Here is a 24615-nt window from a genome sequence, read left to right as displayed (position 1 = left end):
ACTTCTGAGCAGTTCCTTTAGAATTCCACAGCAGTCTGACAACACCTTAGTAGTGCTGCTATGGTTACTGATTATTTGCCCTTACATAATCCACAGGACATTCAGATGTATTTTCTGAAGAAAATTTAAAAAGTCTAAATCCTTTTTTACAAAATTGATTTTAGTTGATACCAACTCTTTTTTGAGGTATAGGGTTTATAGATTTTTTTTTAAATTTTGGAAGTTATTTCAAAAACAATGAACCGAATAAAATTTGCTTGTTGAGTTGATAGAATATGTTCACTGAGTTATCTGAGTCTTACCTGGAGATGCTGCTTGATATATAATTTTATCACCTTCTCTTTCTGGAACTGCTGTATGACACACTGCCATCATCGTCAAGAACTCACATATTATAGGTGCAGTTGGCTAAGAAAAAAAAGATGTCAGAGTGTGATTAATCATTTAAGCAATAAATAACCAAAATGTAATAATAGATACAGACAAATAATAGCCCACAAAAATTTAATGACAGATTGTTCCTCTTTTCTTTAAAAACCACCTATACACTAATCAGCATGCAGGGTAACTTCTTTCTGCTGTACTTAAATACTGGTTATATAAATAGAATTTAGTGGCATCTGCTATTGTAACAATCAAAATTAGATAACCATATAACATTTCAAATAATCATTTTTTAGAGAAGGTAAGTATGAATAATGTATTGAAAAAATTTTACTTTATTCACAGAAGTCTCTTTGGATGTTGTCTTTTTTATTAAAAAATAATCTCTTTTACTTTTTTCTAATACTGTATTTGACAATGCTTTTTAAGAATCTTTACAAAGATGCAGCACACATCTAACATCTAACAGCAAAAATCACATAGAAAATGTTGCAAGATCATACTGCTTTTCAAGAGGACATTTAAATGAATATATCAGGCTAAGAACCTTATTACTACAGCTGGCATTTGCAAAATGAATGAACTGACTCCTGAATGGTTGTTTAAAAGAAACCCCAGCATTCCCTGTAAGTGAGCTCAAAGCAGCTGCCACCTCAGCTGAGGGTTACTTGTAGCATATTTATAGTATTTCAGATTTGTAGTAGACTAACATTACAATTGCTCTATAAAATACAATAATCTTTGAAGACCTAATTTAATTCTGTAGTGCAGAAACACTAATGGGAGAGGTTCCTGTTCTCTTCCACTGAGGGCCCCCAAATCCTCTAAGATGTATTCAGAAGTGGCTCAGTTACCTCAACAGGTTGAATTACAAATTCTTTTCCAAAGCACTTCAGAAGACATTTAAAATACAGTGGTGAAACCTCTCTTTGAATGTGTATCTCAATTTTTAGCATGCATACAAACACATTTTTATAGCTTGCAGGCTCATATTATATATATACACTTAACACTATGTATCTACCAGAAAACTGAAGGTTCAACACTTGCACGCCAAGGACACTTTGACAACAGCAGTAATAGTTGATGCCTCTTTCAAACTATGCTACTCTCCCTGTTACCGGCACTGTAAATATAAATGGCCTGTGCAGGTAAGTGTAAGAGTCCCCTCTGCTTTAGATACATTTGAGAATGGCTCTCAGATGTCTACCATTAAAGACTGCCCCATTTGTAAGAAAAAGATGCTTCACTGTCTGTCAGTTAAACTGGAACTAGTCTGCTGGGAAGACAAAATTTAAGAAAAGAGCAATTTACTTACACTCTTCAAAAAGAGAACAAATAGTTACACTGTTTAAAGTAGGTGTTGGTTATGACTAGGTAAAAACATCTGTTGTACAAACAAAAGACAGAAGGTTGTAATGATTGTACTGATTCTTAAACAGATCATAAAATAACTTGTTCATTTCCTGAGAAATGTGTTGTCTCTTTGGTACAAGTAACAGCCTCCAAAATGCCTTTTTCATTTCATCATCTGAAGATCTAACCTCATGGAAGCATGCACACAAACCCACTGCATACGGTTAACTCCTGACTCCTGTCCCAGCCCAGGTAAGTCATGTCAGGATGTAAAATAACTTGGCTTATCCTAAAAGCTTTAATGGATGTCATGACATCATCTGAACCACAGGAGTACCAGTAAAACACCCAGAGAATGAAGAACATGAGACTACTTCAAACTTGTAACATCTGAACCATAGCATCAAAATGAAAAAGGAGGAAAAAAAGGGTTGGATGTAATTAACATGTATCAGCAACAATTATGAAAGTTTTAATGAGGTCATGCTGATTTTGTATAAATACACAATTTATTTATTTTCCCCTCAAAGGACATAATCTTTTGAATTACTGGAAGCAATGGTTTCATCTCACGAAACAATTGTTTCTATATAACTTACATGGTTGTTTTGAAGATTCTCCAGTAATGATACATCACTAAATGTTTTTTCTTCTCCATTTTGTGGGCCTTGCCTAGAAATAATTAAGTAAAAAAGAGATCATTCTTAGCATGATTTTAACCGTTTATATGCAAATCATCCAAACACAAGTTTTGGGCTGTAGCTGCTACAATAAAGGCTGCGATCATGTACTGTGAGAAAAAGAATTGAAAAGGTACTCCTTTCACATTTCCAAAGTTTGTTTAATTTAAAGAAACCTTGGTTTATATAAATACACTTAAATCCAGCAAAGTCTCTCTGCTGAATTCAGGTAATGAAGGATGAAGTAAAAATATATCCACAATGTAAGACTGAGGCTTCTTGTCTTCTGATCTCTAGAATGAGATTACAGAAGGGACACAAAAAAAATATGCCTAAAGAGATCACATTTCAACAAGAAATTAGCAGTTTTGGGATAGGTTTCTAAATGTTTGCAAAAAAGCAAGTCTGTTATCTGAAAGAGGTAAACAAATGAGTTCAGACATGAGAGAAGTCTGCATGTAGAGGGTTTGCTTTCTATTACTTATGATCAAAAAGGAACATATTAAATTGAAAGATAAAGAAGACACAGCAACAATGGTGAAATATAGAATTAAGAAATGCAAGAAAGAGATGGTTCTGGACAAATAAAGTCATACACTAACATCTCCCGAATTGCACAAATATTCTGGCTGAATGTGAGAACTCAAAAATGTAGATACTTCTTAGACGATTTGTTACTGCAGCTGTCTACAGCTACACTCTTAATACTACAGCTGAATATATCTAGATGACTTTGAATTTGAGTGAAACAAAACAATACTGAAAGGTGAATCCAGTTGAAGGAAATTTTTTTTTCCATTTACTTTGGGTCTTGCTTTGGATTACATAATCTTACAAAAGAATAAATATGTTTGGTGATTTAAATTGAAGAATAAGCCATATACATCAAAGGCAGTCTAAGGATTCTCTATGAAAACCAAAAGTGATCTGTTTTAGTCCTGCAATAACTGCTGTGGAGGGATATAAAATGCAGAACCTCCTCTGTACAGCCATGCAAGGACTACTTTTTCTAACTATAATTGAAGTGAAAAATTTGAAGCATTCTCCTTCATGAAGACTTTTTTTAAATGCAAAGCAAATAGATCTTGAAGTGCCAAATAATAACATCTTCAGACAATATATTTGTTTAGAGTCTAAGCTTTAAGATTTGCTTGCTTAAAGCTTTCTGATGTAAAGATTCTCAGTGCTAAAATAAGGAAAACTATTTGCAGATATATATTGTGACAAAGTGGAAAATAATTCTTTCTAATAATAATAAAAAAAAAGATATAAAAGATTTGGGATTTAGTATATTAGTCATGTTAGGGCTAGAAATGTTACTGTCACAAACAGATTTTATTAATTGCAACAGATTTCCACACCAAGAAATTTCAAGCATTGTATTTTATAAGTATTTCTAATATATTCTTTGCCTATAAAAGGTTTGGGTTTGTTCTTCTGGACATCGGTTTATCCATTTCAGATGCGCTCAAAAATATTTTTATGTGTGCTAGTCAAAACTAGTCTTTTTACTTAATAGCTTATAAGCAAGGATGTTTAACTTCATAGAAGCACTTCATTGTTTTAATGAAACCACTTGTATGCAGTTAAGAACACGTATGCATCTTTAAGAAACATTTTCCTTCTGCATCAAATGATGACATTCAGATCAGGTAAGATTTTGGGGTGTGCATGTGTACTACATTTTATGTGTTGTGAGAGGAATTTTTCAGGATTTGAGGGGGTTTTTCTATCTAAACTTATTAATTCTAATTTAGAAAAGACTTTTTTTTCCTTCAAATGTTTTCAACAAAAGGTGACAACACATTGCAATTCTGTGTGACATTGCCTTGTTGCTACTTTCAACAAATAAAACAGTGATAATTTAAAGGCTGTAAATGACGTTTTTTTTCTCTGATGTACCTGAGCTTACTTTGAATGGTATTGCAAATACTTAGTTTAAGAAAGTATAATGAAGAAATACAAGGCATCATGTAGATAAGAGCAGAAAGGAACTCAGGACTTTATCTTTCCTGATGCCCCGTCAAGATATCAATGTCAATCCCAAGTGTATTTGGCTGCTCTAATCTCAGTTCCATTTAAGAACTATGTAGTGCTAGTATTCTAAAATTATCTGTAGGAAGTAAAATAGCAACAATAACATTACATATTTTTCACTCTCAAATATGGATTTTTTTTTCTAAGCACATCATTGATTATTACTAACATATTACTAACAGTAGAACAGTGTGATTGAAGTTACCATAGTACCAAATACGTAACAAAAGACAAAACTTCCTCTCCAGTAAGTAATTTTGAATTGCACCAGGACTGTCAGTAGAATGACTGCACTTTATTTCAGGGACCCTATCAGAGATTCTATTCCTGAGTACGCAACCTAATGCCATAGAATTTGGATGGCATAAATTTGTGTAAGATGGTCAGTCTGCATGAATTCAGTGCTGAAATAATTTCTGAGTAGTAAACTATCTCACATTTAGCTAAATTTTTAAATACATTGCTCAGTGTTTTTAAACCTGAATCTTCAAGAAACAGCAGAAGCTAAATGATCTTTAGAGCTTACCAATCATCTGAAGGAACACTATAATCCTCAGGCTCAGGGCAATGGCTGCATAAGAAGCAAGGGAAAAATAGAACAGGGAGAGGAGAAAGAATCACAAATGCTAAAAAATTGGATCATGTATTAAAAAAAGTAGCTAGCTAATCAAACCAAATTACCAAAAAAAACCCCTTTTTGCAACTATTTTGCGAGCGCCTAGATTGCAATGAAAATTACAAAAATATGGTGTTGCTATTGAGACTTCATAAACTATAACAAACCACGTTTTTGCAAGTCTCCCTCAGGCTTTTATTTTGTAACAACATTAAGCAGGGTAAACAATGGCAAAAACATGCATTTTGAAGTTGCCTTACAGCAGAAAGCCTGTGGTATTCTCAATTTCTGTTCCTCTTTGCAAAAAGAGATGTCTTGACAGAAATGATCCTGTCTCTTGTAAGTAACATCTTATAGTCACAAAAAGCTGACTGAGCTATAGATATTGCCAGGTGTAAGTTTATTTTAACTGCAGTATTAATGCATGGGTACATATGGACAGGCAGAGGCACACAGATGAAGCAGCATGTAAAAATACCTACCCATATGCAATTCCTGCTACAGTACACTTCTTAAATTGCATGACGTTGCATGTCAGGGTACCCGTTTTGTCAGAAAATATGTATTTGACCTAAATGAATGATAAAATCCATTATAGATTAACATTCAGCAGTTAGTGACATATCTAGTAGCATTCATAGCTATCAACATATGAAATATTTTCACCTCTTCTGCAATTTTCACATTTTATAGAAAAAAAGCCAACAACAAAACCAATACATAAACATGGCAGATATACAGCCCTCATACCCATTTCCAAAGAAATCAGTCAACGGAGATGTCAGGACACCTAAGCTTTCTTCAGTGCCCAGTGGTATACTTAACCATCCCTCATTCTGCATTCTGCTGAAGTGCAAGAAACTAGTGAAGACCAATGACTTTGCCAGTAAAACATTAACCTTCTCACAGAAAGCCATATGGTAAGAAAAGTATATCTATATGCATTTCTAAACCCATCTTTTTGACATGGAAATATCTTCTTAAAGCCGAAATGTTAGTAGAAGAGCAACAGATCAGAAATGCCAAATAACAGGAAAAGAAGAAATACGTTCCTTTCTACCTAGATCTCCTGTTTCCCTAGCATTATAAACCCTTCTGTTCCAGAAACTACTAGGTAAAGCATTTTAAAATTCAAAGCTGAAGTACATGAACCTGTGATATTTTTAAGCTTCGTTTAAACCCAATTTTAAGAAAAAAGTTAATGTATGAAGAAATGAAGTCATCTGTGATGAACGAAAACTTCTGTGAGTCACAGATAAATTTCAACTGATTAAAATTCATTTCTAATTAAAAATAAATCCAAGGATTCTTAATTAGGAATTAGTAGGACTAATAAAGCTATGTATTAGTAAAAATGTTTCTGAGGAATTATGACTTAGCCAAATCAGCAGTTAGAAGAAATCTTCCTCTGTGTCAGGTTTATGCTGCACTTTTTGTTTTGTTTTGTTTTTGTTGTGTATGGGCACAATGAGAAAATGGGAGCTGCAGCTAAGAAAATTCAGCTTTTTTCCCAACACCAAAGTTTTGCCTTTCTTAAAACCTAAAGATCTCTTGGGGGAAATCTTCTCTTCCTTATGTGCAACCCTCATGTACTTCAAAGAAGAAAATTGCTCTTTTTAGCGCAGTCCTTTGGTCTCCCTACAAAAATCTGCTCAAATTAAGAATCTCTCAAAAAAATGAAAGTGTAAATCCCAAGAAGTCTGACTAGCTCCTGATGGTGAAGGAGAATTTGATGAGAAACCTAAGAAATGAAGACAAAAACTACTGAAGTCAAAAGGAAAGAATGTGTCTGGGAATGTGAATAACAAACTAGCTGCAGAGATAGAAAAAACAGACAGTGTAAAATGAAACAGAAGGAAAGCTAAGATTCAACAAAGACTCTTCCCCACTAGAGGAGCTCGTACCCCCCTTTAAAGCCAGGAAAAGAACAAATTTTTCTGCACATACATGTCAAACCCAGCAGGCAAAAGCCCTGTACTCCTCTATGTAAACCAGTCATAGAACATGTTAATCTTCAGCCAGTTTTTCCAAAAGGCACATCTCTTAAGTATTAGGCCCTAGGACTGCTTTGCTATATGGCTAAAACCAAGTTATTATTTATTTGGTTTGGAAAGCCAGAGACAACATTTACATTCCCATGCAATAAAGTAAAGAATTAGTTATTTCTAGGTTAGGAAATGCAAGAACATGCATACTTGTGTTCACAATACAATTCAATTAAATGAGCATGTAATTTATTTTCCACAGCAAGAGTTGCCCATCAACAGTGTACCAGAAAGTTTAGCATGTTTTTAAAGCAAGACTGCAAACACAATTGACTGAAAGAGCAAATACCATGTGCAGTGCTTCTAAAAGCACACCCTGCGTCCCAGACTCACTTGTAGCAAGTCATACTTCCATAGTATGAACAACATATAAGTGATCTCTTGTGAAAAGTCAAACTGGTTTTACAGTATTCAAAGAGAACTCCAAATCAAAAAGAAGAATTAAGCTCAAATTTCCACGGTTTAATTCAGCCATGAGACCCCATTCCATTCACAGCTTCCAGTCTTTAGTGGCAAGAAAAGAGGACATATATAAACTGTGATTCAACCCTAAGATAGTCACTGTCTCTTCTGAGGAATGCAGAGCATGTGGGAAAAAAAGACATACTGAAGACACATTATCATGAGTGTATATACTGCGACTAAATTTTGTGCCACAGACAGCCTTAATGCTCAAAATTCCTTTGATTTTGTAACTTTATTGATACACTTCAATCTTCTGTGATGACCACATACACATTGATACAGAGATTGTTCATTTAATTCTGGTTTTAATTTGCTTATATTGCAAAGTATTTTTAAAAATATCTGACAAAAAGAGAATAAAAATAAGCAAACACTAAGGCAAGAATATATTTTTTAAAATAAATCCTCACATGAATAATTTCAATACACAGAGTTAGAACCAGTAATTTTTTTTTCTACCTGTCCAAGTTCTTCATTGAGATTGGAAGTACGAGCCATCGCAGCAGTGTCCGTAGGTTCATAGTGCATGTCTATGTCCTACAGACAAAAAAAGTACATATATTTAGAAATCAGTCTTCCAAAACTTCTTACAAAATATCTAGCACATAAATAGAAAAGTTAAGTATAGAAGAAAAGACCAAACATGAATAGATCTACTTAAGATTGTTTCAAGACGGGAAGCCACAGACACTATCAGATCACTTCCAAGAGTCCCCAGAAGAAATAAGATTTTCTCATGGGAGATTTTGCTCAGATTATTTCTAGTGATCTGTATTACTGAAAAACTGTTGACCCATACATCTAAAATGACTTTAGCAACAAGCAGAAATACTACACTGTGACTCTTAGGGAGAAGTCAGTCTTACCTAATTCTATTGTATGCACAACCAGTCATTTCTAAATAGCAAGATAAATATATCTTGAGATAAAAACATGAAGATAAATCTGCAAGTACACAATAAATGTAAAATACAATTCACATGGTGTGAGTTCTTTTCCTCTTACTTGTTAAATAAACATCAGAGTTTGTTTTCAAATACAGTAAAAGATTAAAATGTCAAATACGGCAACGTAGTGCAACAGATTGCAGATGACCAACTTCTCCATGCAAATGTAATCTACACACAAAGAGAAATATTATTTAGGATAAATGTCCAGAGTCCCAGATTAGGATAAATTAAAGTCAACTAATCCCTCATAAACAGAAACTGGGGCAGGAAGAGAAGTTAAAACTGCCTTTCTGATTTCCTGTATAAACAGTGGCAATCTACGCATTCAAAATGGGTCTTTGCTGAATATCGATTTTAAAATACAGAAAATTAAGGAAGAATTTCATTGCATTCTCCAATTTGTTAAGAGTTTGTTTCACAGCACAAGAAAAATTTAAGAGATTGAAACCAGCTGACTGCTCATAAAAGTATTTAACTTTTAAAATAAAGCATGTGCTTCACCTGCTACTTCACATGCACTCTTATCTATATCTCGGTGACATATCTCACACATACAAATCTATTTCACACATTTGATCAAGGAATCAGACTGAAGTGTTCAGAATGCTACGATAAATATACACTCGGGAAAAAACCCAGAAAAATGGAAGGCATGCTTACATGGCTTTAAGGAAAATAGCTCACTTCCACCTCAAACAGAGTAAAACCTTCATTTCCCCCACTAATTCATTAAGAAAAAAAAAAATTAAAGGATGACAAAATGATCTTTATGTATTTCATAAGTGATAATACTAACAGACACTGCCTTTGCACAATAAACCCCCACTCCATTAAACTATGGTTGTGCTTGAGAAAAAAACAAGCAAAATGCCAAAAAACCCGAAAACATGGGGTGAGTCAGGAAAGAAAATCTGAAACTGGACAAAATTCCCCAGCACTGCAAAACACTGTCTTCTGGTCATTCTGAATGAAACTGATACCTGAATATCAATAATGAGAAAGTAAAAAGCACAAGAACATTGTCAGAGACTGATTATAGTTCATGGCTTAAACATTGATGTGTAAAGCTGCACCACCGAAGCCCACCTTGAATGGGCTCCCTGACTAAAACCTTGGACTGTAAGTTAAGCCAGCTAAGAGAGCTTGAGATAAGATAAAGTGACACTTTTGTTCAGTCATCTCAGGTCTGGGAAGAAACAGATAAGGCTGGGAGAGCATCTATGGGAGGGAGGGCCAATCCCAGTAGCTGTCCTGAAAATCATCCCTCGATGGCTTTGGGCTGGGGGAGGCCATAGCTCTCAAGCTTATCTCCTGCTGCCAGGTTTGCACAGACTCTGCCCCCACCAAGGCCGGAGGGGGAGGAAGGTCTTGGGGGTGTGGCGCAACCTCTGGTCAAACGCAGTGAACATCCATCCTCCCTTACACAAACAGGCTCAGCTCTGAAACAACCCTCCACCACCCAGGAAAGCCACATCCACAGGACATTCATGTGAGGGGCACCTGAGGGGGTGTTACAATCCCCCAAAGCATTCCCCAGACTCATTCCTGAGGCCTTGCACCAGAGCACTGCACATGATGCACAATGATGCAACTAACCCAGAGCCTTGCCAGAGACACTGTCAAATTTGCCCTGGGCATTTCCACCTGGCCCAAACCAGGCTGGTTAACTAAATATTAATCCATTGAATTCTATGCCTTTTGGAGGGGGACCCTCGCCATCAAGAAGACCAGATGGAGAGGACTGACACCACGTCGTTGGGAGCCATGGAGGGGTGATATATTTCTACTTAATCTGTCTCTCGCTCTTCCTGCCCTCCCCCCAACTTTTTCTATTTCCTTCTTTCACGCTCATTTACTGTTAAATAAAATATATCAATTTTTTGGTATCAACATTTAACCTCATTTGGTTTTAATCACGTTTTGGGGAATATGAGAACCTGAAGTTTCTATCTGCAATCCACAGATAGCTCACTTTGCTCCTCTATAATTAGTGGATTAGAACAAACATGCTCCAAAAATCAATCTGGTGCAGATATAAGAGCACTAAATAAAATAACTTATTATTACCTCCTCAGATTCCACTAATAAACAGCATTTATAAAAAGTCTGAAAAGAATGTATACATAGACAAACAATCCATCATTTCACTTACTTGTGAATCCCTCGATTTTAGAAATTAATGCGTATTATAAAAATAATATTTACCCAATTTATGAAATATGCCTGGATAAATTTAACGACTTCAAGGGTAACCAACAAGCTGATTGGAATAAGATTATTGAAGAGAATGATAAAAGTCAAGAAATTCAATCCAAAGTTGCTTGCTCCACCATCTGCCAAAAACCAAAGTAAACAATAAACATTTGAGACTGTACTTAGAAGTATATATACTTATTGTATTCAGAATATTGTATTAACAGCTGATTTTTAAAGTGTTCTAAGAAATTTTGGAGTTAATTACAGTGTCACTGCCTATAGATAAAACCTTCATCAGAGTTAAGGATCTCTATTATAATAGAGGAGTTCAATTTCAGAGACCTTTGCAATCATCTCCAATTTCTGAAGAGCAAACTTACCAGCCATTCCCTCTTTCGCTACATTTTAAGATCAAAATCTGGGAATATCTACATAAGCAACCAAGTTCTAAACTCAAAATATAACAGTTTTATATTTTGAAAGGGGGAAATACATAGTGGAATGCATTTTTTCTCCATCCACACTCACACAATCATATAATCTCCCTCAACAGAGCAAAATACTATGAAAAAGGTAAAGTCACACCCCATGAAAGGAGGAGATGAAATGAGAGAGTTTAATGAAAGTTCTAAACAACTGGAAATGTGAATATTAACATATAAACCAAGCAGTTTTATACTACTTTTTCCTTTAAAGTTTTATGTTTTCCTTTTAAAGGTAACTAGCAGCAGCACCTCAGAGAGGATGCAAATGGGAAAGTCTGTTCTACAGTACAGAAAAAGGGTAAAAGATGGAGCCTGCCTGCCTGTATTCAAGGTATCTCGAAGAAAAAGGGCCTCAGATAGGTTTCCACTGTCTGTCCAATGTGGATTTGGTTATTACTCTAAGATCCAGGAAAGAAGGTTTTGGAGACTTTCATTAATATCAATTCCAGCATCAAATGAAGTACTAATCTAAAAGACCAGGGAGCTAAAAAATTAAATAACTAGGGGGAAAGGGGGATAAAATGCTTCTTACATATTAAAAGCATCTGGTATCAGAACAAATATGTGCTGAATACAGCCTTAAATGACATACCTTACAAAACCCAACACAATTTCATTTAATCATGGGACATATATCAGGAAATAAACTGACATGGATAATCAGTTGAAAACACACAAACTGAAGTATCAATGGCCACTATTTCATGAATTCTTTTTTCAGGAATAACAACAATTTATGAACTGCTTCACTACTGTGCTAACCATATAATAGCCACCATATTCTTAAAACTTTTGTATTTCCCAGAAAAGAAAAAAAATGCACAGATGAAGCACAACTAATGCCATTCTTTGATATTACTGAAAATTGTGAATATTCTATGAACTATTTCACTTTTTCTTACTTTGCTAGGAAAACACGAAAGTTAAGTTTCTTAATTAAAAAAAAAGTTTCTTTCTCAGCATCGAAAAGAAGGGAAGCAAGGTTCATCATAAATACAGACACAGAAATTTTAGGAGTGCCTTCAAATCAGAACTTCAAGATTTTTCTTTTAGAACTTACCAAAACCCCAAAACCCCCCACTCTGCTGACTACATTCAGAAACTTTGTACTCAGGAGCTTTGTTTCAGTTTTGGTGCTGCCTAAGTAAAGATGGCTATAGACCCACCATAAGAAATTCTGAAAACATGAATAATTGACTGCAAAGTATATTCATGAAAACTTCTTTTAAATCTTGTTTCCTCACTGAGGGTCAGACTATGTCAATATGTTGCATGCTGCCGTGAAGGCCTGTGTAACATCACAGTGCCCTGCATCCACCTTACGTACAGCTGCCCAGTATAATCTATTAGATGAGACCTCCCATGCCTCTTTTATCTTCTTTAGGAGAAGTCTATTAAGCTCTGATATTAACTAGTTAAATCCCTACACACTAAAAATTATAAGCCACAGCGTCACTTTCTAAGACAAGCAAGTTTAAAAATTCAGGAAGTCACTGCAGCTTTAAACGCAATCTATCAGAAGCAGTTCAAAAAGGGTTTAGTCTGATGTCTTGGAAGCTGACTGTTTATGCCAGTGGAATGCTGACACAGACTTTGGTGAGCTGCAGAGATGTAGTGCCTGAAAGAAGTAGAGGAAAACAAATCATCTCACCCTTCCTGAATTTAGCAAGAGCTAAGATGGCACAGTAAGGCAAATTTTATACTTGCTGTGATATACCTAGTCTAATGACTTTAGCCAACAAACAAAGAAGAGAGACTGACAAAAAACCCACTGTGCAAGGGAAGGCAATCATCGTCCTTTCTAAATATGAAAGGCAACTGAATACTAAAATATTAATATAATATTTTAAATCTTACAGTTTAGATCAAGATACCAGTCTCTTCCCGTATGCCTCCGGTTCCATATAGCTGAGCCAATAGAGCAGATCAAAGACATGGCAATAAGGATGCAGAACAAAATCAAAATCTGAATATTTGTAATTCGTTCCACATTAGACATTTTAAGAGGTGGACTTGTTGAATTCTGCAAAAGACAAAAACCAACAGTGGCTATTAAATATTAGATGAGGTAACACGGTTCTTGCTTTTCAAATTACATGTTACTATATCCTTTTCTAAATATTTTCCCAAATACGCCATCATCATAAATGCTCTAAAAATGTTTTACTTAAAGAAAACCCACCCAGCATCTTACAAATCTATGAATTAGAGCTTTAGAATTGTGTCACAAGAAGTTTAAACAATCACACAGAACACTGGTAACACCAAAAGTTAACAATAAACATTAAAAACGAAGATACATACACCTTGTCAGTGCAATAGAAGACAGCTGCTAATACAAACACACTTTTTCAAGTAACTATTTTACAGATTAGAAAAGCAATAAATATGACATAAATGACCAATCTGAAATTCTTATTTTTCAACAGGTGCATCTCTGTTTTGGTATTTCAAAACACATTAGGCAAAGTAATTTCAGTATCCTCCCTCCTCATTTTGTTTTCTGGCAAGAATGATTACCTTTGCACTTGAAAGAAAGCCCCACAAGAGGACAGTTTTAGGAGCAGACAAAAATAAAAAGATAAACTATGATAATAGAACTTGCTAATAAATAGTTTTCAAAGCACAAGTTACAAGAGAGAATCAATGAATATGCTTACAAGTAGAAAAACTACTTTGGGACTAAGTGACTAAAAATGACCAGAAATTGCTTTATTTTTATTGCTTTTAATTCATATGAAAGATGCTCTATTATTGACATTTTACTACTATATTGAATCAAGCCATGTTTCTGTACCTGCATAAGTTTTGTGTCATGTCCAGTATAGACAACTATCCCGTGAACCCACTGAGTATTTCTCAACTGAGCTCCTCGTAGAAGAATCTGATCAGATCCCAATGGCACAGTACTAGAAGTAAGAAATTTTACATTTTAAAACAAAACCAATCAATGTCAATGAATAAATGTAATCAGTAGTTGCTAAAGCTAATTTCTCAAAATTTACAGGATTAATACATTAGGAACCTAATTTTCTCAGTTAACTTTTTGGGAGTTTTGACAGAGAAAAGTTGACAGATAAAAATCAGGCCAAAAATCTAACTTTGCAAAAATATTACTTACCACCTAATTTTTATTATGGACTACTAATTTCGATATGGTACTACTAACCAAGCATACTGAAACTAAAAATGTCTAATTCTCCTGTGATTTATGATTACCAAGTTTTTTCCTAAATGGTCTCTTACAAAATTGATTTTCAAAAGCAATTTTCAAATGAAGTAATTTTGTGAACTCTGAAGTTAGTCCACTCTTCTAGTGAAATAAACATCCTTATGAAAACACTTATTTAACATTCACAATAATATTTCATGCGGCTTCTTTAAACTGCAAAACTAGGTATATTTTGTTCCGTTATTCTTTTAAAACTGTGTGTAGTAAAGGAGCAACATACCCTCAAAAGACCTTGGAAACATTTAATTGTCTTAAATTCAGACAGCTGTCTTTATACATATAATGTAGGTCAAGTTTTTCTTAAAATACAAAAATATTAGATAATTATTACTCTTTCCCTTGGAAAAACATGCCCTGTTTTGGTACTTTTCTTCCTATAAATACCAGCTAGCAGTTCAGATGTGTCAAAAGTGCTCTAGTGTTTGGAATTTTTACCTAAGACTACTATCTCTACTTTTTTGAAAGCAACACATTATTAAGATCACAAATTAACTGATTTAGGACAGCAACTGTATCTCTGATATATAAAATATAAAGCATCTGAAAAAGCCATTATATTTAGTAACATTTTGGGTAACTCAAAGACTATAGTCAGTCTCAGTGAGTGAGATTCAGGCAATAATTTCTTCTGGACCATCATGTCCTCTCCTCTCACACAAACTTTTAAGATTCAAACACTGCAAGTAGAATTATTACTCTTTTAAAATTAACAGTGGCAAACAGCTTCTTGGAATCAGTTCTGGAAGAAATTAGGAAAAAAAATTCTGAAAAATATTTGAGCGCTTTTCTATAAAAACCAAACTACTAACAAACACCATTCCACTGCAACTTGGTCCACTAAACTTTCTAGGAAACTAGCACAGAGCATACTGACTGTTTAAGGAATTCTTCTCCCCAGCAATTAAGTATACCTCAGCAACTGAAATCCTGAATGATATTGCCATGGAAAACAATTTCCAGGCACAGGCACTGCATCAAAAGAAGGTATTGGAAGAGAAAACTGAAATGTAAGACGTATTTACTGATATATTTAGTAATACTTACTTGTTTTCTAAATCTGAACTGTGCTGCTCATGTATTTCAAATATGTTCATATCATGGCAAAACCAGGAGACTAAATGTCCTTTCAAGTATGAAAGAAACACCTGGGGTTGAATTACTCAGGAATCATTAAGAAGAACTCCTGTTGATATCAAAGGCCGCTTCTGCACTTGTATTTATTTGCACTCCTTGATCAGAACCGTTTTAAAACTTTAGAATCATTTATCAATACAACACAGACATTTCAGTCACAGAATGGATTCCCTATCATTCTAAGAATAAATAGATATTTTCAGTCTATTAACACTAACATGAATGTCACAGAAGATGAAAGAAAAAACTTTCTAGGCTATATGCTAGTCTCCCATAGATAAATTGGAAACTTTTTGAACTGTGGACCTCCTTTGGAATGCCAAAAGGTTCTGTCTCTTTTGCTGTTAAAGGAGAGGAAAGCAGAAGTCAAAATCTTCAACTCTAAACTCTTGTACTCCTTCAAGAGTCAGGTAAGTTCCAAGACTCTTTCTACAACTTCCTGATCTTTCTCTTCATTTTCCCTCTCTAAAACCTGTGGAGAATATGTAGCAAATTCCCTTCTATTGCAGAATCCACTGACTTTTTTTTCCATCAGGACAGTGGCTCTCAAATGGATAACATTCTTCAACTTGGACAGGACTTTATTCTGAAGAGTGTTTTACTGGGAAGACAATCACAAGAGAATAGGATTCCAGACACTGGGAGTTGTCTCCAGTAGAACTGGTACAGAGACTAACATGAGATGAGAACAGACAGCAAAGCACCCAGGGGCATGGAAAGCCCTGCCAGGTGTCATGTTGTCATGTGACTAATTCTCAACATCATGATCACACTTCACTCTAATAAAGCAATGGTGCAATGACTTGACAGAGGCATCAAGTGTCTTATTTCCCAGCCTCAGCCTTCTTAAAGCTGATCCAACTCATCTGATTTCCCTTGTATTTTACATAAGTACTGACTCTCAACAACAGGCTTGGGTTGTTTTCAGTAAGGCATGTTCTCAATGGGGAAAGACGCTTTTAGAATACTTTCCTGGCAGAGCTGCCAAAGGTATATTAAGAACTAGTAATTTCTGAGACACATGTGAAAATATACACACCAGAATGTTTTTGTTAACAAGTATACTTCACTCTTATCCAAAATTTTAAGAATGTCTTCAGGAAAACACTTACTTTAAGTCTGGACAACTAGAATCTGATGGTGAGGGCACAATGCCCTCACCATTCTCTGAGCCACTGTCCAGTCATAGTTCCATATAAACCAGGCTAAAGAACTTTTCTCCTTTCTCTAGCTAAATATCTTCATGGACTAAAACCAAGCTGACATGCCTCTGTATACTCATCATCATAATAAAGAGCTGCACACTTTGGTCATATGGTTAGCTCACTCAAAGCTGAGGGTAGCAAGAAAACTTTTGCCTCTTTTAGTTCACAGATTTAGCCAAAAGGCAAAATAACTAATGGGTAATGGGTGTTCTGTCTTCTTGAATACTGGGTATCCAAAAGAAAAAAAAGAAAACCTTTTTTTTTTTTTTTTGAGTTGCTCTCCCATGAAAGGAAAAAGAAAAGACTGGAAAAGTCAATGAGATACAACATTTATGACACTCCAATGACTTAAATATTAAGTGAAAGAAGAGGGAGATATGTTTTCAGTATTCTCTATTGCTTTTGCAAATATGTAAAGATGGTAATGGATAAAGTGTAAATCACAACTGGACCTACATAATCTGGTAGGAAGGTCTAAAGATCTGGACAAATAAGTATGAATTAGATGAATTTGCGCTCCCTCTAATATGGACAGAAAAAGAACATATCACTGATTTTTCAGGTTGAAGGAAGGCCAGAATCCAAAAAGAGTTACTTACCTGCAATTCTTTTTCACTGAAGGTAAATATTATATTAGAGCCACACTTTTGGAACTATCCTACTGCACAAGAACTACAGGCATAATATTCCAAAACAGAATTTCTCAAATAAAAAATTGCCTGACCAGCAGATGGCGTCTTCCTACACATTCTTCAGGCATGATAGCCATCAGAATATTCAATATTTTTTTAAATCAAATTTTTAAAATTAAATTATTAGATTAAAAAGGAAAGTATGTTTTTCCTTATAGCCAGGGAGGAAGAATGAATGTGTGGATCTGTTATAACTATTACCTTCAGAGAAGAATTACAGGTAAATGTTTTTCTCTTCTTAATGACAAGTACAGTGGAATTATAATACATCCACACTCTTGCGACTGAAAACTCCCGGAATGCATCTGTAAGAAACCAGTAAATAAAAAATGGAATATTAAGGGGAAAAAAAAAAAGAGGTATTTAATAATTAGTTAGTAGTATATGTATCAGTCTAAACCCACAAACATGAACAATATTGGATATGGAGAAAGAAATAACTACTGAATAACTAAGAAATACTGTGAATCTTTGGGAATGAAGGATTCAACAATTCTGGACCTAGCAATAAATCTTCTGGGAACCCACAGAGGACACTGAATATCAGTATTTGGTAAGCATTTAAGTATTTTAGGAATTTTTTTAAGCAGTTGTACAAGCATGTGTATTGTAAGTGCACATTTTCTATTTTTAAAGGAACATACTTTCAGTACACTAAGGTATTAAACATCTTTCAGCTATGAAATTAGAAGAATTGGTGGTACATAGCAATGGACTCTGTTCCACTCCAGACTTAGACAAAGAGAAGAAAAGAACAATTAAAAAAAAACAGACAAGCAACCATTTCTATCCAGCTTCTGTAACAGATGACATGTTTAAGAATTGAGTTACTAGGCACATATTGCAGAACTGTCAGAATGTGATTAGCACTCTCTTCTATTATTAATACCTAATGCTTTCTGAAGGACAACTAGTAAAACAACTCGAGTTGTAGACGTTAGAAGTAAGGTTTTATGCCTCTAGTTTTTCAAGAGTAAAGTCTAGCAGAGAATAACTAGAAAAAGATTTACTATTCATATTTTAACTTCAGTAGTTTAAGATCACATAGCTATCTACTGTTAGACTGAATCTCCCAAAATTTTGTTCCTTGTATTTACATACCCATGCCCATCCAGTCTGATGTTTCCAACAAAGTCATAGAGATGTCGGTTTGGGCTCTCACATTCAATTCTGCCAGAAAGTTGCATCAAGCTTTCTGTGTCCTTTATGTCTGATGTTAGTGGCAAACCCTGTAAACAAAATTTGTCATGAAATTAAGAAACACTATCCAATAAAAAAATCTATGAATTATGAAACTGATAGTGCAAGATGAGAAAACAATCATCCCAATGGGAGTAAAATGGGCCAGCTACACTTTACTGTCACAACTGAGTGCTACAGTGAAAAAAGTCACCTTGGCATCTGAAAATACCGTGACCAAGACAGGGTCATAATCCATCACAAAGCTCAGCAAGACTGTCCCTGCACAACGACAGTGCACTCAGTCAAAATCTGCTATTCCCCACCTGAAGGACAATACTGGCCCCATCAGCTGCTTTCTGCAGGGCTTCTGCCTCATCATCTGCTCTCTACAAACAAAGCCAATACCCAAACTACTTATGTTTCTACCTACTTTCCCAAAAGAAACACCTGAAAATAAAGCACAAAGAATGACTGAGGAGTACCACTCATTGCTCCACTTTTATGATGCCAATAATCCATTTTTATTCAAACCACTAAAATTTCAGAGTCTTCTAAAATGTCCATTAATGTAATAAAATGTTTTTATAAGCAATAATAGACAAAAATAGTATCAGCAATATTCTCAAAAGTGAAATACCTACCTGTCGAATTTTTAAGTTTGTCTCACCATCTAAGTTAGATGTTTCAATGTAGCACATGGCCTGTGGTTCACTATTAAGAGAAAAAAAATCCAGAATTTAAAATTATAATGGCAAAATCCATAAACTTCCTGTAATCTTGTAATACTTATTTATGCAAACAGGTTTGTCTTATCAAATCTTCAAACTAGAATAATTTACAGCCAAGTCTATAAAAATTAACAGTACATTTTCAGAGAAGTTTGCCAAAGCCTATTTTCTTAAATGAAAAATTGATAAAAGCACTGTATACAGCAAGTGTTTTATCTTTATGCATGAGATTATGATACAGACACAGCTTAGTGCATCTGTAGTGCTTACTAGAGCAGGCATGAGGAGGTTAAGATACTAAAGTTTCCTTGCAAAAGGTTTTCTTATAAAAGAAGTCTAAATTATGGATAACATAATAAGGTTTTTGAAATATATCCTCCTTCTGCCATTTCAAAAGCTTTGTTAAACTAAAAGTTTTAAGTTCATGCAGAATATTACTACTTGAATGCTTCATCCATTTGACACACACTGAGAAATTACTAAATTACTCCAGTCATGTCCCATTTTCTGGGCATAAGGACAGAACACCTACTACTTAGATTTAAGACAGAAAGAAGTTTTGATTTTGAAAAGGATCAAGTAAGTAATAAATCCCCTTAAAACATAAAAGAATAAAGGTTTACTCTCTACACGTTAAAGCTTCTAGTGTTTTCCTTCCTTCTAGCATGAAATTTGAGTGTCAAGTGTTTTTAAAATTTTCTTTATTAATGCAACAGTGGCTGCTGATAAGTGACAATTTTAGATTATTTGCAGGATAAGGTTAAGGAGGCAATTCTAACACAATTTTGTGAAGTACAAGCATTAAAATGTGACAAATTATCATAAGGTGCTTTCAGGCTACTGTTTTATTCTTGGCAAACTTTTCTAAAAATATAAATAACTTTAATTTAGCCTGTTTGGATAGCAACACCTGTGTAAGACACTTTCACAATTCCAACATTTTTATTAGTTGACAATAAAAACCAAACAATATTTTTGTAAAGCACTTTTAAAACAAACTAAGGCAGCAAAGACATTTCAAGTGAGACACATGCTTAACTGCAACAACTGTAGCAGATTACCGTGACCTCCAAAGTAAGTTACAGTTAGATCAAAGCAGGCCCATTGATTAGTTAGGGAAAAATAAAGTGTGGTAAGAGTACAGACAATAGCATAAAGCTGACATGTCTAACAAACATGCATTTTGTCACAATACACAAGAACAATGCTGCTTTTACCACCACATGCAGCAGAGATTGTGCAACATCCAAGTTTGTGCAGAGGGTCCTCTACCAGTCCTACCAATGTTAAACTATATTCTTTGCTGAAAATAGTGAGTTGGTAGAAACATGTATATTCATTCCTCTTAAACATATATTTACCCTGGTGTTTAACTGTGTTATTCAATGACCACTTGTTTGATAAAATTTCATGGCGGTAGCATAAAAACCAAGAGGAGTGAAACAACTTTAATTTCTTGGAGTGTTATTGTGTATTTACACTTTAATGATTTGTATCATTTTATCAACTGAACCCTTTCTAATTTTATAAATATGTAGGTTTTGTTGAAGAAAGGTGAATAGCAAAGCAAAGATTATCAACATGGCAGTGTTATTCATATTTGGTATATGAGGACCCACATACACGTATGCTGTGCAACTACTTTATTCTAACCTTGATGACAGACTGATGAGATCAGCTGGGAGATGTTCCCCATTGGTCACTTTCACTACTTCCCCTACTGCCACCTACATATCCCAGTTTGAAATGATTAGAACAGAAAAATAAGTGACAGGGAAAAAAAAACAACAAACAAAACAAAACAAATGAACAAAGACAAAAAGACAGAATTGGAAATTATTATTCAAACAATACATGTTAATTAAAATGTCTGATGACAATTTTTTCAAAATCTATTTTAATCAGGTCAGAAAGAAAAAAGCTAGAACACTTTCATTTTTACTCAAGTAATTTATTTTACTGTAAGGCACAAACTTTAAGCTGCAGAACACACTGACATTTTACTGTAAACATGAAAACCTGTTACGCTTATTTCTCAACTGACCAAGTTTCTAGCCACTCCATATATCAATTAAAAAATTAAAGCCACGATAGATTTTCCACCAACTTTTCTGAAGAGCCAAGTAACAAGTACCTTTTCTATGTACACATGCTGAAAATTACTTTTTATTTTTTTCCAGTTTCATAAATTTCTGTGTACACTGAACTAGCAAGAACCATGCAGAATTAAATCTCAGAGGTTTGCGTCCTTCCATCCTAAGAGATTATAGTTTCCCAAAATAATTAAGATCCTCTTGTTCTCCAGAAACTGCTATTGCTGGTGAAAAGAACCCAGTACTATTAGTTTGAATTAAAACCAGGCCCACAGACTCTCATTGCTTTTGGAACCTAAAATGTAACTGGGCATCAGTGAACACCTGAAAGCAAAATTGATGAGAGTCTTCCTGAGGAATACATGGCCACATGGAGATGAGAGATGGAGGACAGCATATGCCAGTATGCAGGCAGAATTAGAGGTCATGTAGTAGTACAGGGTTCTCTCCAGGAAGGAAGGCTGAGACAGGATCCTAGTAGTGTAACTAGGGAAGAAGTTTTAGCTGGAAGAAATGCCTGAACTGGGCCTAGAAAAGCAATCACGATTCAAAGAGTCCACATTGCAAACTTGATCCTAGAAGAAAACCTGACAGGAAAATTCAGTGTAAGTAATGGTCAAAGTTGGACACACATAGTGTGTTCTAATAAGGGCACTAAAGAGGGGCTAAAGAAAGTGGAAACAGTCCTGACCAAGTCCAGTAGCAGCTAACTAGTATTTCCACTGTCAACTCATGACATAAGATTCCTTCAGGGGGTACAAGGATTGCAAAGTAGGCTTTTCAGGAAGTTGGTACTTTCCTGTGTGTAAACCACAACTGTGGTACAAGTGTCCTCCAAATTCGAAAGGGCAAAACCGCGAAGACACCTAGGCATAGACTCAGATTTAGGGGATTACTCAGGAAGATTATGAAGAAGCTGCTCTGAGAGGACGTACTCTGTTCCACCTGCAAGACACTGTAGTTAGCATGACAGAAACTATTATCAGGCCAATAGAACAAGTGTCCTTGCTGCAAGGTATATTGCCTACAAAGATCTTGGTGGAGAAGCACCATTAAAATTTATAAATGCTTCTCAAAGTACAGATGTAAAAGGTTTACAGAGGACACTCGATACAAGCTAAGTTATGACTAACATTAGCACTGAAGACAGACTGTGGGGAAAATTTACAATATTACCTGGCAACTACTTTACACTTGATAATAATTTAATAGAAGTGTTTTAGAAACAGCTATACTTAATTTTGAGATAAAATGGAAGACAGAGAAACAGTGTTCTAGTCTATACCACAGTCTGTCAACAGAAACGTATAGAATCCTAACTTTATTAACTGTAGGCATGAGTGGATTAATTAACTTCAGTGGGGTCATAAAGGGTTTTTACCTAAATCATAGTCATACACATAACATTTCTGCTTGTGCCAGAAAAAAAAATTACAGTACATTCACATTTAAATAATATTCATTGAAAAGGATTCTTAGAATATGTTGTCTGTTGACCTGATCAAATAGATGTTGAAAAACGTGCATCTTCCACTTAAGATGTGGATTTCTTAAATAAAACTGTCCAAGGAAATGATGATAAACAACCTTTGATTGTCCATGTAAAAAGGGTCACAGCATGACATGCTAAAAATTAAGTCTTGCTTTCAACTGATGAAATTATTCATAATATATGTATATTAGATAATAAAGTGAATGTTCAGACAGTGCTAATTTGATGATTCACGTATTGTGTTCACTTTTTTCCTGATTCAATTATCAAACTGGAGACTATATAATTTAAAAACTATTTCTGTTTCCTGTAATATATCCATTTTGATTTACTTATGGGATGAAATTTGTTGGGTACATACCAAAAAGCCAACATGGTTAAATATGGCAGTTGAGGTCCAATTTTTAGACAGAGAATCAGCCATTTTTGTATTATATCCAGCAACAAAATAACATACGACATTTTTCTTAGGGATAAATTGAATGCCAGTGTAATTCCAAAACTGCAATTGTCACAGTTTAAAAAAAAAAATTGCCTGAAATGATAAATGACCAAATGAACAAAAGACTACACTTCAGAACAGCAGCACTTTTGTTTATTCTTTATTTCCTTGGAGCAATCACAAATAAATAAATAAATGCAGGGTAGAGAAACCAGCCTCTACACTCTAAGCATCAGTGGGCATCTCTACCTTGATGAGAGCAGTACAGTGTCAGCAGGTATATACTCTTTGCCTTTTATTATAACTATATCTCCAACATCTACCTGAAAGAAAACTGGGAATTGGTTAATGGTCTCAAACAAAATGTATTATCCCCTTGTTTTAAGCACAGTAAATATTTACCTGCTGAAGTTGTTAGCAAAACTGTTAGAAACTCACACACTTAGAGAAGTTAGATTGTACAACTGGAGTTCCGTCAAAAGTTATTGTAATTCTTTGGAAATCTAATCTTTAATAAGCCTAATTAGCCAAATAAGCCTTTAATAGCCTTCTTCTCTATGCAGTTCTTTAATTTTGCTGGTTTTGTAAAATACTTTACTGAAAGACTGAAGTTAGTTAAAGAAGAAATTAATATCACCTAAGAGCATGGTTTTCTTGCATCACACTATATCCTTGCTTCTTCAAAGGTATAAGCCAGTCATCTAAACCTTGCCTCCAAATTACGGTGGGTCAAATTTTCTTCAAATTTTCAGGTATGGAAACCACTAAAACTAAGTGACTAGATGGTAGCATAACATTTAGTTCTTGAGAGATACCTTTAAGACTCCCTTCCTAATCACTGCATAAAAGTCTTTGAAGTTCTCATGATTTAAAACAATGAAGTTCAACAAAACCACAAAGTAACTAGTTTCCATAAAGAAGTTTCTGCCTTGGCAAACCAAATAATACTAAGGAAGTGAGTCATTTTGCCACAGCCATCATATTATTCAGCTTATTCCCACTGAACTTAAAGTCCACCAGTTTGGACTCATGCCATCAAAACTGACTTGACTTCAAAGTATGTTTTCAGAGACAAATATCAACAAACAAAAAATAAAATACAAGAGATTATACATTTCCCATAATACCAGCTATTTTTTATCATTAACAATTACTTTGAGAAATAAAAAAAATATTAAATACACATTACCCTCTAAAAGTA

General features: G+C 34.7%; 1 protein-coding gene across 5 annotated transcripts in view; it reads right to left on the bottom strand.

Annotated features, from left to right (window-relative positions):
- ATP8A1 (ATPase phospholipid transporting 8A1) overlaps window positions 1-24615 on the bottom strand; it is a 105955-nt gene that overhangs the window by 62961 nt on the left and 18379 nt on the right. The window contains exons 7-17 of one of the 5 annotated variants that reach the window (XM_042053005.1): window positions 23664-23737; window positions 19301-19370; window positions 18579-18706; window positions 14012-14123; window positions 13072-13237; window positions 10739-10866; window positions 8043-8120; window positions 5556-5644; window positions 4984-5028; window positions 2340-2412; window positions 303-408 (exon numbers count right to left, since the gene is read on the bottom strand). In XM_042053005.1, the coding sequence (XP_041908939.1) occupies window positions 303-408; window positions 2340-2412; window positions 4984-5028; window positions 5556-5644; window positions 8043-8120; window positions 10739-10866; window positions 13072-13237; window positions 14012-14123; window positions 18579-18706; window positions 19301-19370; window positions 23664-23737 (1069 nt within the window). Of the gene's footprint in view, window positions 1-302; window positions 409-2339; window positions 2413-4983; window positions 5029-5555; window positions 5645-8042; window positions 8121-10738; window positions 10867-13071; window positions 13238-14011; window positions 14124-18578; window positions 18707-19300; window positions 19371-21040; window positions 21115-23663; window positions 23738-24615 lie in introns of all 5 variants that reach the window. The other 4 variants (XM_042053004.1, XM_042053007.1, XM_042053006.1 and 1 more) reach the window with 4 other exon arrangements.

The sequence above is a fragment of the Corvus kubaryi genome, unplaced genomic scaffold, assembly GCF_017639235.1.
Source record: "Corvus kubaryi isolate FWS band 111438036 unplaced genomic scaffold, C.kubaryi_AGA036_p1.0 split1-131, whole genome shotgun sequence".
Classification (NCBI taxonomy): domain Eukaryota; kingdom Metazoa; phylum Chordata; class Aves; order Passeriformes; family Corvidae; genus Corvus; species Corvus kubaryi.
The sequence above is the reverse complement of the archived record's forward strand: the minus strand, read 5'-3'. Positions and strand labels throughout refer to the sequence as shown.